The sequence below is a fragment of the Periplaneta americana genome, chromosome 2, assembly GCF_040183065.1.
Source record: "Periplaneta americana isolate PAMFEO1 chromosome 2, P.americana_PAMFEO1_priV1, whole genome shotgun sequence".
Lineage (NCBI taxonomy): Eukaryota > Metazoa > Arthropoda > Insecta > Blattodea > Blattidae > Periplaneta > Periplaneta americana.
The window spans coordinates 14,634,698-14,650,811 of NC_091118.1; the positions used below are offsets into that span (position 1 = coordinate 14,634,698).

Here is a 16,114-nt window from a genome sequence, read left to right on the forward strand (position 1 = left end):
AAATAATTTTGAATTGTATTCTCATAGTTATGAAACAAAAGGTATCAATTTTTTAAGATTGTTTGAACCAAAATGCAACACTGTTACAGTATTTAATCATAGTAGTAATTTAGGCCCAAGAATATATAACAAATTTATATTTAAATATCCTAATCTTGTCAATTTTAATAATTCTAGTATTAAATTTAAAAAGTTATGTATGGATTTTATAAAAATTGAAAAATTGTAAATTTAAATTTATGTACTATAATTGTACAGTAGACGTAAGACAAATTGTATTGTATAATTATTAATTTCAATTAAGGAATCCGCCCCTGAGCACGAGTTCTACTCTTTCAGGGGTGAGCTAAAGTTTTTCTGTATATATTATATTTTATGTTACAATTATTAGCAAAATAATAAATAAATAAATAAATTTAGTAATTGCGTTAAAATACAAAAAATGTACCTGTTCATGTGACTGTATTTTGCATAAATAACAATTAATAGATTTCTTTATATCTTTAAAATAAAAATTTTACAATAATTTATTAACTTTTCGAGGTACAGTGAAACCTCTCATTTACAGACATCGAAGGGACGTAACAATCTGTCCGCATCTGGGAGGTGTCCTTTATTGAGAGGGAGGCTCCCCAATCTAACAGTAAATTTATAATATGCATTATGTATCCCTTCACGCTTTAAATGAAATGTATTACTGTAGTTTAATTCTAAATACAGTATACTGTACTACAGTAAATTCTTTGCAACTTTGAACTACAGTAGATAAAACCGAAAAAGAAAAATATAGTAAGTTACTGTGCCATGCAATTTTATTCTAGGTCTACAGTTATGCAGTACTGTAATTTAACCTTTACGTTAGGTGCCATGTCTCTCGAAACAGAACAACTGATTGAAGTGAAGAGAATAATCCTACTAACCCTATCATGTGTCGAATTCAATTTCACGATCGCGGAAACCTTGGACCCATCAGACAGGTTAAGTTTGATGAGTTTGTTTATCCACCCGCTTCCAGCAAACAAGAGGTAGCCGGCTGGGCTAGTGGTAGCCTACGAGACCCTTATTGTCTTCTGTTATGTTAAGGAATTTCTGTACAGTTCTCAGAACTAAATTTTTCATTTTTGTAACACATTTGGTCTTGAAATCCAAGTTCTGGCCGCAGTCAGGAGGTAATAATAAATTTCTAAATTATAGATATCAGCTCAAAGAATTTGAGTGACCACAAGGGTCCTGAATACAATAAACATGTACAATATAATGTGATGTGATACATTAAAGAAAAAAGAAAGTTAATTGTTGAAGGCAAATATAAGTTGATTAATTGAAATAGAGATGATGATGTAATATTTGAAGAGAATCCTTGATAATATTTATAAGAATAGACATTACAGAATCAAAAGGAATGTGAAGTTTCTTAAGATAATTCCACGCGAATTTTGTGATTGAACCTCTACTGCCAAACAGCAAACCAATGACAGACCATTGTTTAAGAGGGACGTTGAACTTTTGAGAAAGATAAGGCAGACAAGCTTCATATATGGACTTCTTCTCAGTATCAACTTCGGTGGCCTGATTTAGGTTTCTTTCGAAACGGATAGTAGAGTCAAGAACAAGAGCCCGTTTTAAGCGTCCGTTGATAGCAATAATGTCTGCCCGTCTAAAAGAACCATCTGATGATACACAATGTACTTCCTCATGAATCTCCCAATTTAAAGTTTTTAACAATATCGCCAAAGCATGTTGTACACGATGATGTCTAGCATTGATCAGCAGCTCGCCTTTGGGGCATTGTCCAAGCACGTGTCCAAGTGTTTCAAGCTCGCTACAGTCTGGATGACGGCAGCGGGTTGTGCTTAGAGTTCTGCCCGGTATTGCGCGAACCGCTTTAGGACTGTGAAACAGCTGTCCCTGTCCGTGTCTGAGAGTGTCCGTAAATGAGAGTTAAATTTATCATTATTTTTATATTATTTAAGTTCGGACATAAAAATCTTTCCGTATTTGAGGAGTATCCGTATCTTGGAGGTGTCCGTAAGGAGAGGTTTCACTGTATACAGAATGTTTCAGAAATAGGTATGACAACTTTAAAATAGCAAACAGGCTCAATAACTTGGAAAATAGAAATGAATTGCTAAGAAAACAGAATTCTCGATACCAAGAGATATTCAACAATACACAGATGTCATTTAGTAGTTCAAAGAACTTTGTAAAATTGTGTTATATTAAATTTTATTTATTTTATTGTTCCGATTTTTATTCTTAAACTATTTGTTTTATAAATATTTAGTCCACTGTTTACCATTCTCTGGTTTCATTGAAATATTTCACATTACACCATTTTCTTATTAAAAATCTCTTTTATGTTGTAATTTCAATGTATGATGTCTACCTATTTGGATACAGAATGCATCCTTTATTATAATTACATTATTTCTGAAACATTTTGTATAATTAATTTAAAAATTACCAAGTGAAAGAAACTTTGATATTACTATTTGGCAATTTTTTAATCATCTAATACATTAGAAGTAGAATTAGAATTGAATATTGTTATCAATTCAGTCGCGTTCATGTTTTTGTGTATGTAAATGTGAACCACGTGATGAAAAATGTAGGCAGCTGTAAATAGACAACATTGTTCTGTCCTCTGATGGCATATCTTATATGTATATTTGCTTGTAGTAATAATTGAATTTTGAAATCAGTTACAAATATAAGAAAAATTGTTTTAGGTGTATTCATGACACTTCTCTACTATGATAAACTGTAACATTGAGTAATACAAAGTCTGTGTTCTGACTGAAAACACTTGGAAGATATCATGATGCGAGATAAAACACGGAAACTTTCTGAATGAACTATTCTCGCCTCTTACTGATGTGGAATTTACTGGATCCATTTTATGACTTTGTTCTGATAGTAAATGAATACTACATCAACATAAGGAATGTACAACCGGAAGCATGATTTATTTACTAGTGTGGTTGATGTGAACAAAGAGTACCTGCAATTATACATAGTGTCCAGGAAATATGTATACACTCTTTGATTCTAAATAAGTAATTTTTTTTTTAAGATGAAGAGTAACAAGCAACCATGGCTGGCCCAAAACTAACATTGGAACAAAGAAAATTTGTATTGAAAACATATTGGATGATATAGTGGACCTTATGTTGTCAGCAAACAGCTGGATACATTAAGAAGATTGATTGATTGATTGATTGATTGATTGATTGATTGATTGATATTGGGTGATGGAAAACATTAATGAAATTCAGAGATGTTTTCGGGCCAAAGACAACACAAATCCACCTACAAGACTCTCACTCTTGCATATACACGATAAGTTTGTGACTCATGGTACAGTACAAAGTGTAAGTAAATTATGTACAAGAAGACTGAATTCAGCTATTGGTCTAGAGAAAACAAACCAGGTCCTTGAAATTCTTTCACTGTCGTCCTTGGAAATCTGTCAGACAAACTGTCCGTGAGACATCTATCCGGAAATCAAGTGTGCATAACAGTTTAGAACAGCAAAAATGGAAAAACTACATTCCACAATTATTACTTCTGAGAATAAATATGAATAAGGAACAAAAAAAAGTTTTCTTCCCAGGAGGATTCGAACCACGAAAGTCTTAGTTACCAGTCTATCGTGCTCTGGAGTGAACAAGGCTCTGAAATCAGCTACAAGGGTCGGTTCGGTTTTTTTTGCCACTACTGTACATATTTCCTGGACACTCTAAATATCGTTTTATTTTGCAGAAATTTATGATTGAAAAATAAATACTGCATAGTAGCATAGTAAGCTTAGTAGGCATAACGAAATTTTGTTCATCGTGTATGTTGTTATATAACTGTGAAAAGATAGATAGAAACATGAACGCTTTAAACTTGGAAGTAAAGTAAATTACAGGTATTTATATAAGTTCATTTCAATATTTTAAGTTTAAAGAAGAATTTAAATAGTCTTTTGATTGAGTTTAAATATAAGATATTGATAATGCACGGAATTGTTTAACGAAATATGAATTAAGAATTGCGCGGGATTCAACACGATGCGAGGTTTTTTGGTTTTTGCACCATGTCATATGTTAAAAATATCCAGCATTTCAAACTTCAGAGAAAGCAGAAAAACAGAGCCTATCTCTTGGATTCGTTACCCAAAGTTTTCTTCAGGATTTAACAGATAGACTCCTTTTTCTTACTTGTTCTGATGATGGAGATGATAGAAAGCTCCGAAACGTTGGATGTTTCTATGACAGTGCAGAACTAAAAAGAAGTCTCGCGCCAAATTGCTTTACCTCTTTTATAACCCCGCAAAAAAATATATATGAAACAAGGAAATAATTTAAACAGATACCATATCTACATTTTGAATAACTTCCGTCAATCTCCATAGTGGACTCTTTAATTTGGCTTTCGTTTTCTGACATAAATATCACACAAATTGTACCTAATTTGTGGTTTTTCGTCGCAGCCTGCGTTCGAGTTGGAATCTACAGCATCAGCACAAGACGTAGGTTTCCTTTGGCTACCGCCTCTTGACCTTGTTCTAGCGTTGGTGGGGACATCTGATTGTTGGACAATAGAGTTACGGGATAGCCCAGAGTGGACGTCATCAGGCTCAACCAGGCTTGCTCGGTAGGAGGATCTCAAGGCAGAGGGAGAGGACGTTGGCGGAGGTTCTTTCTGTGCCTCACTTCCTCTTGAGGTAGAGGAAATTCTGATAGAGGGAGACGAAACAATCTCATTGCTAGCTGTTCGGGGGCTAGAGCGTGTGGTAACCTCCGGGGCAGATCGAGGTGAAGGGGTTTCAGGTTGTCTGGCCTGAGGAGTTCTGGGAGGAGTTGCTGGGTTTCTACTACTGCTAGAATCCTGTGGGGCACGCACGTTATTTGGTGAGGCTGCAGTGTCTGATACAAGCCGTGCTCTTTGCACCGGCTCAACTGAACCTCTCTGATTTTGAGTTCTTGTTGAATCAGATCTCGAAGAAGAACCACGAGATCGTTCTTCGCCTCGCCTTTGCCCTGAATTCTGTGCAAATGAATTCTCAATCGCTTTAATCTCTGCGTCTAATGAGAAAGCTTTATTGTTGGAGTCAGTGTTATCTATAACTGTAAATGACTTTGTGGCAGTACGGCGAGCATTGCCTTCCTGACCTCTTGAAGGAGGATTTGCCCTCGAAGTTCCTGACAGGGGGGCACTGAGAGAGATCACTTCTGACCCTCTTCTCCCAGTTGCAGTTTCTGTAGAGAGATCTATAGAAATTCTCTGTGGGGAGCCCCTGGACCTGGAAGGTTGGTTTGATTTTGCTGCAGTTGAGAAAGGATCATCAAGTGAGATAGCTGAAGTTAATGTTATTCTTCGAGATTTAGGCTGTTGGGTGTCTCTCTGACGAGACACAGTGTTAGTAAGAGTAGTGCTGGCCTGCCTTGAGCTGGGTTGGGCTGTGGAGTCCTGCAGGGTGAGGAGGTAAGGAGTGTCGAAGTCAGGGATACTCGGGAAATGAGTTGTGGTTGTCCGCACACTTGGCCTTTCGTTAGGTGACGAAGTGGCAATAGCTGCTAGCACTGCATTGTACTTGTTGGTGTTTGTGGTGGTTGTAGGATCCTCTCTAAGTCTCGTCTGTTGTCTGTAGAGGGACACGAGCCATAAAAACAAATGAGCAGAGCTCCTCTACAATCTTCATCTCAAATCACTAAATATAATGCCTCATCACTCAACTTATTACAACTTTCTTTGACAGAAATTTCTGTGACCGAAAGTTAAAAGCTCTGTTCACACTGCCTTCTAAATGTTTATTGCAGTAGGGAGCTTGTTCACGCACGCATAAAACGCCTCTTTTTTCTTGTTCAGCGATCAGTTAGATAGTTTTTCCGTGTTGTGAATTGACAGATTAACAACTCACTGCTATCATGACTTTTCCATTATATCTGGCAATATAGCAACCAACCAGGTCAGACCAGTATGTGTCTTTTAAATACATTCTTTAAATGTAGAGCTTATAGCCATATAACGGTAGTATATTCACAAAAATGTAATTGTGGTCTTTTGATAGTAAATTTCACAATTGCAATTCAGTTTGCAATATTCATAATTGAGGTCTAAATTTGGATCAAATAAAAATGTGCTTGTTTATACCGTAATTTATTTTCTGATATCTCTGTCACATATTGTTCTTAAGTGTGTTATTTTCTGTTGAGTGATGGAACATTAATAATAATACTTAATATCAATTTTAGAGTTGAAAGCTAACTTGTATTAAAAGCCCAGCCCCTACATTATATACATAGAACTCTTCAATATGCCCCTTTATACAAATTTGTAACAGCTTATGACATTTCGGAAATATTATAGTAGGTAGGCCTACTATGTTACCATGGCAGCACATGGTTTTGAATAGCTCAGCTATATATTTGTTTTCTCTGTGGAATTTTATGAATATTAAATCATTTTTTATAGCTGCATTGCACATAATATATATTTAAAATTAATATTTTATCACTTAAAAAGAATGCGAAAAAGTAAATTCTGCGCAAGCAAGTAATATGATTGTTTTAGAAAATTAAATGAATTTATTGCATTCCTTAAAAAAGAATTTATCAATAGCTTGAGAATTGTAATAATGTACAGGCATAAATTTACTATGAAAAATTCATATGTACTTTCTACTTTTGCAGATCGAATTTAGTACGTGAATGTGTAATTCTATATAATCCATTTTGAATCTTGTGTACACTACTTTTAACACTTGAAATAATTAATTGATTAACTAGCGGACTTACTCGTGTTAATTATGTAAGATTTGTGCGGCTTACAGCTGTTTCAGTGCTTCACGCACCATCTTCAGAGCCTACTAGATCACGGCGTCATCTTGCACTTCTCTGCCTGTTATGTGGGTGTGTTCAGTACACACACACTATTTGACTTCACTCTTCAACACCTTACAACAATCAAACACACCCACATAACAGGTAGAGAAGTTCGAGATGACGCTGTGATCTAGTAGGCTCTGAGGATGGTGCGTGAAGCACTGAAACAGCTGTAAGCCGCACAAATCTTACATAGTTAACACGAGTAAGTCCGCTAGTTAATTAATTAGTAATTCTATAGTTTAAATAGGTACTTCAGATATTTCTTAATTATCCATTAGCACAATAAAAAATGTATAAATGTGTACAATTATGCTGTTACATATAACAATTGTAGAAAAGGGCATATCGAGAGTTTTGTTTTTGTCTTTAATTGTTTGATTGGACAGCACCAAACATTGCCAATATAAAAATGTAGAAAATGTAATTGTGTTCCAAAACTATTTAAATAATTTTACTTCATTTAGACAGAAATGTATTTATTTATTAGGTGAAAAATACTTAAAAAGTTAATATTAAACTCTCCACTGTTATTTTTTTTATTCTGTATTTTATAAATGATACCTTCTTTGCGTCATTCAGGGTTACAGAAGTACAATGAAAGTAACATTAATTTTTAGATAGTTATTAATTTAACATAAATTTGAAAGACCAAAGCAAACAAATTGATTGCTTATTGTTTATATACTGTATATAATACATATGCATATTAATAAATTAATTGGCGTTATGTTTTTACAATTTGTTGTAAATAAAAGTTTTTATTTTATTTTTGACAAATGTCGATAATTAACTAAATCGAAACAAAAACATTGTTTTAAATATATATTTGAAGAAAAACTTTTGATTAATTGTATTGAATATGTATATATACGTATTTTTTTGGCGTTTTATTTCAATGCTTTTATGTTTGTTGTTGTCCAACTTTTACATAAAATGATCTATTAATGATTCATTTGAATAAATGCTATGAAGTTGCTTTAATTGATAATAGATGTCAGTGAAAGTCGAAGGATATAATACTGGGCTGAAAGGAAGAAATTAGATAAGACTGTATGATTAATAAAGGAACAGTTATACAAAAGGAAAGTAAGTTCCTTAAATTTCGGATTTTAGAGTCCCTGGTGAAAACTATTAAGTTGGAGGCTTTAGTGATAAAAGCATTAACTTCCATCATCTTGCAGAAATGTAACAATGTATAAAAGCATATGGAATTCTTTGTATGAAAATTTATAGTTAGTGCTGATGGTTGATTTGTGGAATGGGATGGAAGAAGTTTTTTAGGCATATAAAATATAGGACTAATACTTTTATTCATGTTATCAGATGGCGCAAAAAATCATCACAGATTTTTAAGGTTTTGTTTATTAGAGAATCTAAGATTTTCTCCGCAATTTAGGTAATGGGATTGCAAATACAAGAAAGAATTCATAATAATATATTATAATTATGTTTAAATATACTTTCATGTAGGTCTATTGTAATGCAGAGGTAGTTAAGTCACGGAATTGTTTTGTGAAACTATTTTGATAGACCTAATTGCTTTTACAGATTTAGAAAATTCATGAATATTGGATGTGAAGTTCCATAAACGTAATGGGTGAAGAAAGAGCGAATGGTGAATGAAACATTCGAATAAAGTAAAATTGTTAATGACAGGTATGTTTAGAGCATGAACATAATGAAATAAGTTTATCTTGTATAAAAATAAAGATAGATAAGGTAAATGTAGCCAAAATTTTTCTTTGTTTATATATGAATCTGCGTCATATTTTATAATAAATTCAATGCATATATATAGCTCAGACAATGTCGTTTGAATTTATCATGAGAATTTGTTGTGTTGCGTTGTGATCATAAAATACTTGTCTTCTAAAACAAATTGTAGTTATTTTTAATCTGACGTTTAGTATTTGGTGGGAATTCACGAATTTCACTCACATTGAATATTGAAATCCCATATTTAGGACGTAAGTGGAACAATGTATGTGATACACTATGATACATAGAGTAACAGATGTGATTTTTCAACAAATTGCATATACATATTTGATGGTTAGTTTTGATTTAAATGACAATGATTCTCTTCCAGTAGATTATTATAACCTCATGAGAGAGAGCAAAATAAATAGTCCAGCCTTAATTAAGGATGACTACGAGGATCCGGAAATTAATATCAAATAAATATAATTAATTAAATATGAATATTGTTATAAAAATAAAATATAATAATTAAGCACGGTTGATTATCCATTATTATAAAATAAAATTTTAGAAGATGAATAATTTCGAGGGAAAAATCGTTCCGGGGCCAGGTATCGAACCCGGAACCTTTGGTTAAACGTACCAACTGAGCTACCCGGTAGCTCAAAAGACGGTATTGATAATTGTTTTAAAAAATTATATGTAAATTTTGGTAAAGAACTCCGAGCACCAAAAAGTAAACCTGTCACTGACCAATTGAAGAGAGGGATGTTATACTTGGCACTAAGGTAGGGAATACAAGGTTCATAAATGGCCCTCTTTTCATGATCAACCTGATGAGCTTGGTTTAGATCTCTCTCCATGCGTATAGTTGGATCTGGGATAATAGCCTTTTGTTGTTGTCTGTTTATTGCTGTTATATCCGCTCTTCTGTGAGAGTCGTTTTCAGAAATGCAGTGAACCTCTTCATGAACTTCCCAACCCTTATTGAATGACAATAAATACTAAAGCTACGTTAAAAACAAGGCTGGAAGTAGCTTTCTTTTTTGATAAAATATTTCTAAAATTATTTATGAATTCTAGTAGCAGTTTTATTGTTCTTTAAAATTTTTATGGGAAACAGTATTGATACCATATCAATTTTACAGTAAATGTGATGAAAAATAAGGAATAAGACTGTTTTTATATTTATATTTATAAGTTCTATGAATACAACTATGCCATAATTGGTGATGTTGAAAACTACTAAATGATGGAAGATTTTACTTATACCTGTATTAACTCCAATTGATATTTTCACGAGGGACAACATTTTAAATTCGTTTCAAGATTTAATTTTTTTTTTTTTTAATTTACTTAAGTGTTTCGTGCTCAAATTTCAGAGCGATACCTTGGCGGTACTACTGTGGTAGTGGTAGTAGTGGTTGATGGTGCTGTGGTAGTTCTTAGTGTCGTGGTAGTTGTGGTGATTGTTGTGGTAGGAGGAATGGTTGTTGAAGTAGTGCTCGATGTTTGCGGAGCAAAATTCAACTCATTCCTGTCGCTGCTGCACATGAGAAAATCAAGCCCGGAACAAATACAAGCTGATAACATTCATGTCATACATTATCCAACTTCAAAGGCTTTATTATACAAAACATGGATAATAATGAGTAGGGACAAAAGAGGATTGGTAATGTGTTCATGAGAAGCATGACTGTCATTTTTTTAATCTGTGAAATATGAATTTAATAATTATCTTAATACATTTTTTAAAATACAGTACTTAAAAGCAAGAACAATTTTATAAACTTTAACTGATAAATCAGTTTTATCTTAATTAATAAGTTAAAATCAAAATGTGTAAACGGTATTTCTGAAACATTTTCAAGAATTGTTGATTGTATTTGTATTTACCAGTACTGTTATATAGCTTTTCTTAAATCTTTATGTAATTATTTCAGTTCTTTTGTCCAAACTCATTATTTCTTATTTGCGTCTGTCCTGTCTCGATAATAATATTTTAAAGGAATTGAAAGATATTACTCCTTTGGTTAATTATAAAACTATTAGTTTATGTCATAAATATGCATATTAGATGATCATAAGAGTTTTGTATTAATGTTGCACCTGTTTTTTCAGACAAGATTGTTATTTCCATTCAGATTGTTACGTGAAATTCAATTTCAGAGTTTTTTTTCTATTTTTCAACTTTGTGTTTCAAAATGAAAGCAGTTTTAAATCACAGTAACTTCATGATTTTTGTAAAGTATGAACTTAATGTTTATTTAGCTATAAATCCTAAATACAGATATAGCCTTAAATCTGCAAAACATGTAAATAAAATAATATTATGATAGGCCTATTCCTGTTTCAGTTTTTGGGGATTTTATTAAGGCTATGGATTGGTGAAAATAATGAAAGAACCATTAAAAAATGAAAATTTTATTTTTAACTCTAAAAAATAAAATAATGTTTTGTTTTCTAAATCTGTGCTTATTTTGGCCCTTTGACAATTTAAAGCCCCTCAAGACGAATTTAAAGAGACCTGCGTGTGCATGAAGCTGCAGCCCTTTAAACTGACACTCAGCTGTCTTTCTGACTGACTTTGTTCTTCATTCTAACTAATTTTACTCTTCATTCAGTTCATATTTCGTGCTGTTATGTAGAAGAAGAATGTGTGTGTTAGAACTGTACAGGAAGGAAGGATATCGATAGTATATATCATATACATGCTGTACTTTGATACTCGTTTTCTCGATTTTTCAATTTTTAAAATTTTGTAACATTGAATATGCTCTAATGAATGCAGTTTTTATCCAATCTCAGTGAAATTTTGCACATAAATCCATAAAAGCATGTGAAGTAAACTGACACATGTGTTTTCTTCTGCTATTGAAAGTATTCAAAGTATTAAGGATGTGATAAATTTAAAAAAAACTGAAAAATTAACAACTAAAAGAGTAAATATTTTTTTCTATAAAATTAATTGAAAAAATATGAAAAGCTTGTGTCATATTTTACATACATCTATCAGAAATAAATTAAATATAAATTTAAAGGAAAATTAAGTAAACTTTGAAAATTGGGACAATTATAATTCAGTATTAAAAAAAATTAATTGTAAATAAAGTAGTTGGAATATCAAAGTGAAAATTTGTGTATTTAATGTCCACGTTGTAAGAAATATGTACTTAAAAATTTCAAATTAATTGGTGTAAAAATGTAGACGTTAGATCCATAGCCTTAATACGAACAAATCATATCATGAATAATTTCAAGGGAAAAATTGTTCCGGGGCCGGGTATCGATCCCGGAACAATTTTTCCCTTGAAATTATTCAAATCTGCTTTACAGGAAGCTTCACCTGAAAGACTAGATTTGCAAATCATATCATGATTAAGAAAGAAACGTAAAAATGTACACAAAAATATAAAAGACTATGGCATCCAAGATCTCCTAATCTTATTCCACCCGATTTTTTTTTTCAGATGCTGCTAAGTCGGCTATACCAAGACAACCCTAAAGAAATGATTACCTGAAATTGGCAATAAGAAATTACACAAATAAACTTTAATTAAAGTGTCCTATAATAAAATAAAACATGTGGATCTACACCTTGGATAGAATGAGAGACAGTTCAGCATCTTATTTGAAAGGGTAAGTTCACTTATTATTATTATTATTATTATTATTATTATTATTATTATTATTATTATTATTATTATTATTATTATTATTGGCCACTGGCATAGCTCAGTTAGCTAAGATGCTTGCCTGCGATCCAGAGTTGTACTCGGGTGTGGGTTCGATTACCACTTGGACTAATTACTAGGTTGGGTTTTTTCCGACGTTGTTCCCAGCCGTAAGCCAAATGTCAGATAATCTACGGCGAATCCTCGGCCTCATTTCGCCAAATACCATCTCGCTATCATCAAATACCATCAACACTAAATAACCTACAGCAGTAGTTGATACAGTGTCGTTAAATAACCAATTAAAAGATTATTATTATTATTATTATTATTATTATTATTATTATTATTATTATTTAATTCATTCATTCATAGTGTTCTGCCCAGGTCTTTCACTGCAAACCCAGCATTCTCCAGTCTTTCCTATTTTCTGCTTTCCTCTTTGTCTCTTCATATGACCCATATATCTTAATGTCTTCTATCATTTATTATTATTATTATTATTATTATTATTATTATTATTATTATTATTATTATTATTATTATTTGGGTTTCTCTCTTTCTATTGATTCCTCTAAATTCACTCCAACTAGTCCGTCACTGTCCCTACATCAAGAGGAATTTGTAATCTTTCGTGAATGGTTGTTTAGGTACACTAATGCTAACACAAAACTAGGGTTACCATTACATTCCTCGTATCCAGCGGGTTTTCGCTTATTCCACTACTGTGGAATGACTTAAACAGATTGTATTATTAATAGGCCTACGTAATGTTTCGTAATTAATGCCTGAAACAATTTACGTTTTTACGAAATTTACACTTGTATTATAGGCAAAAAAGGGAGCTTTGAGGAAAAATGTTTTCAAAATAAATTTTAACATTGCTTTATATCACAGATTACGCAAGTTAAATATCTTTACTAAAAAAATGGCCGTAAAAGATCAACAAAATACGTTTCGGAAGTTCCATATTGCCAAATTACTTTAAATCAGAGTACGTGTCAGCATTAAATGCTTAAAAATTGCATAGCAGCACTTATTTTAATTCCACATTTATTTTTATTAAGTATACAAGTAGGCCTACTTAAATTAATTGGTAATGGATATTAGTTTTTCCAGAAGAATTGTCATCACCAGTATCATTTTATCAAGAATCAAAGCTCTAAGTTTGCTGATCTCTAACTAAATGACTTTTCTGTGATCACAGAGTTCAGAGGTAAAATAACATCTGTTTTATTATTACATTTATGCACTACACCCCAACTCTGGGTACTGGCAACAGGCATCTATAATGAACACCGATCAAAATACCCCTCATTTCTCGTGAAAAACAACAACTGAATAGACTACAGTGGACTATAGTGGACTTTATGTTGTCAGCAAACAGCTGGATACGTTAAGAAGATTGATTGAATGAATGTTAATGAATGTTATGTTTTATTTAACGACGCTCGCAACTGCAGAGGTTATATCAGCATCGTTGGATGTGCCAGAATTTTGTCCTGGAGTTCTTTTACATGCCAGTAAATCTACTGACACGAGCCTGTCGCATTTAAGCACACTTAAATGCTATCGACCTGGCTCGGGATCGAACCCGCAACCTTGGGCATAGAAGGCCAGCGCTATACCAACTCGCCAACCAGGTCGACAGATTGATTGATTACATTTATGCACTTGTGGTTTTGAATGAAATGCAGTCACTGTCTACTATAAAGATCTTCGTAATGGTAAATTATATCATTACGAAGGCAATGATTGGGACTCTTTTAGTTCGGGATATTTATTCACTTTAGTGTGATGTTTGACTTCTACTGTAACAAAATTATTTTTATTGCAATAAGTTATTTTACGACGCTTTATCAACAGCTCAGGTTATTTAGCGTCTGAATGAGATGGTGATAATGCCGGTGAAATGAGTCCGGGGTCCATGCACTGAAAGTTACCGAGCATTTGCTCATATTGGATTGAGGGAAAACCCCGAAAAAACCTCAACCGGGTAACTTGCCCCAACCAGGAACAAAATTATAGTAAGTGTAGATATGTGTAAATATGTGTAAATGAATATTATTTACAGTTTATATAAATGCATGAATCAGTTTTTGAAGAAGCAATATCTTTCAACATATCTTGAAGGGCTTTTGAAGTTGGCATACAATATTAAAGTGATAGTACATTTATACTCCGTAGACCTCAGCTCCTGTGAAATAAATGTTGAAATAATTATACCATACCATTATTCATTATCATTAACCCCATACCAATCCAACATCATTGCTGCACTCAAAATTAATTAAATTAATACAATGTAAACAAAAACATACATGCTTGAAGATTTACAATTAATGTGGTTTTCTCTTCAATTTTTTTAACCATAAATATAATAACTTCTGCATGTGGTACCGGTATTTGAATATTAAATTAATTGTAACACTACATAGTAACTTCATTAACATTAAATACCGGTATTCTTTACTGAAGTAACTTAAGCTAGATATTGTTAATTAAGAATCAGCTCACTGTATAATTAAGTTGTACATAGTGGAAAATTCTCTTTATTTAGCATATAAGTTTCATGTTGTCACCTTAATTATGAATCTTCGCACCCTTCCAATATAAAACCACAAAACACATGTACAACATCACCCATGGCCTCAGTTTGACATGCATATAAATTTTAAAAGGTGTTGAAGTTCTATCACTCACCGAGTTGGCGACTTATTGGGCTGTCTAGCTGCAGCTTGTTGATTATATTGTGCTTGATCGTCAGTCTGTCATTAAAAAAAAAAGAATATATTTTGAAACATTCATTTAACATAGAGTTAAGTCCCTGTACCTTCTTTGAGTTTAAATTTTCAAATGGATATTGCTAACAGAATTGACAATCTTGCTAATACAGGGTGTCCGGGACAAAATTCACCAATAAGAAAGTTTAATAACGCACCAAATAATTGATGGATGAAAATGCTGTTTGCGGGAATTGACAAAGGGACTTCCAAAGTTTCCAATGACCACTAATAAACTTCTATGTGTGCACCTCTTGTAGCACGACAGATGTCCAGGCGATATTCAAGTTCTTGCCATGTGTTTCGTAACATCTCTGGAGTGACAGTTGCACAAGCAGCGACAATTCTCCGACGCAGATCCTCCAAATCTGCCACTACAGTCTCGTACACAATGTCTTTTATGTATCCCCAAAAAAAGAAGTCCAGTGGTGTTAGGTCTGAGGATCTGGGAGGCCATGCTGTAGGTCCACCCTGTGGAATTTGAGGAATGGCGTAATTTTGCAGCATATCAAGATACACATTTCCATTGATAGTGTTTTCCACAAAAAAGAACGGTCCAATCACAGTTTCATGTGTAAGTCTGCACCAAACATTAATCTTAGGGCTGTCTCTTTCCAATTCCCTCACTACATGCGGATTTTCTGATCCCCAGATGCGACAATTATGCCTGTTGACGATCCCACAAACGTGGAAGGTGGACTCATCACTAAACACGACCTTCTGCAGATATCCATTTTCAATATCAATTTTCAACAGCATGTCACTAGCGAAATCATATCGTGCAGGCAAGTCGTTTGGTTTCAACTTTTGAACCAATTGAATCTTGTATGCATGCAGACGTAACCTCTTGTGCAGAACATCGTGGATAGTTGACTTTGGAATTGCAAGTTCCCTGCTGGCACGGCGAACAGACTTACACGGGCTCCGTTGGAAAGCTTGCTGAATTCTGTCGACTTGCGCTTCTGTCACTTTCTTCCCGCGTGGTGTTTTCTCTCAAGAAGCTTTCTATGCCAATTTGTTATTGTGTGCCTATCTGGTGGTTGCTTCTCAGGCCACTGTTGTCTAAATCTTCACTCCACTA

The 16,114-nt window shown here is 33.2% G+C and overlaps 1 protein-coding gene across 10 annotated transcripts in view; it reads right to left on the bottom strand.

Annotated features, from left to right (window-relative positions):
* Positions 1-16,114, bottom strand: part of LOC138713849 (nuclear pore complex protein DDB_G0274915-like) — a 543,049-nt gene that overhangs the window by 50,135 nt on the left and 476,800 nt on the right. For 6 of the 10 annotated variants that reach the window (XM_069846324.1, XM_069846388.1, XM_069846342.1 and 3 more), the window contains exons 11-13: positions 14,954-15,018; positions 9,967-10,122; positions 4,454-5,632 (exon numbers count right to left, since the gene is read on the bottom strand). In XM_069846324.1, coding sequence (XP_069702425.1) covers positions 4,454-5,632; positions 9,967-10,122; positions 14,954-15,018 — 1,400 coding nt within the window. The remainder of the gene's footprint in view (positions 1-4,453; positions 5,633-9,966; positions 10,123-14,953; positions 15,019-16,114) is intronic. The other 4 variants (XM_069846332.1, XM_069846361.1, XM_069846371.1 and 1 more) reach the window with 4 other exon arrangements.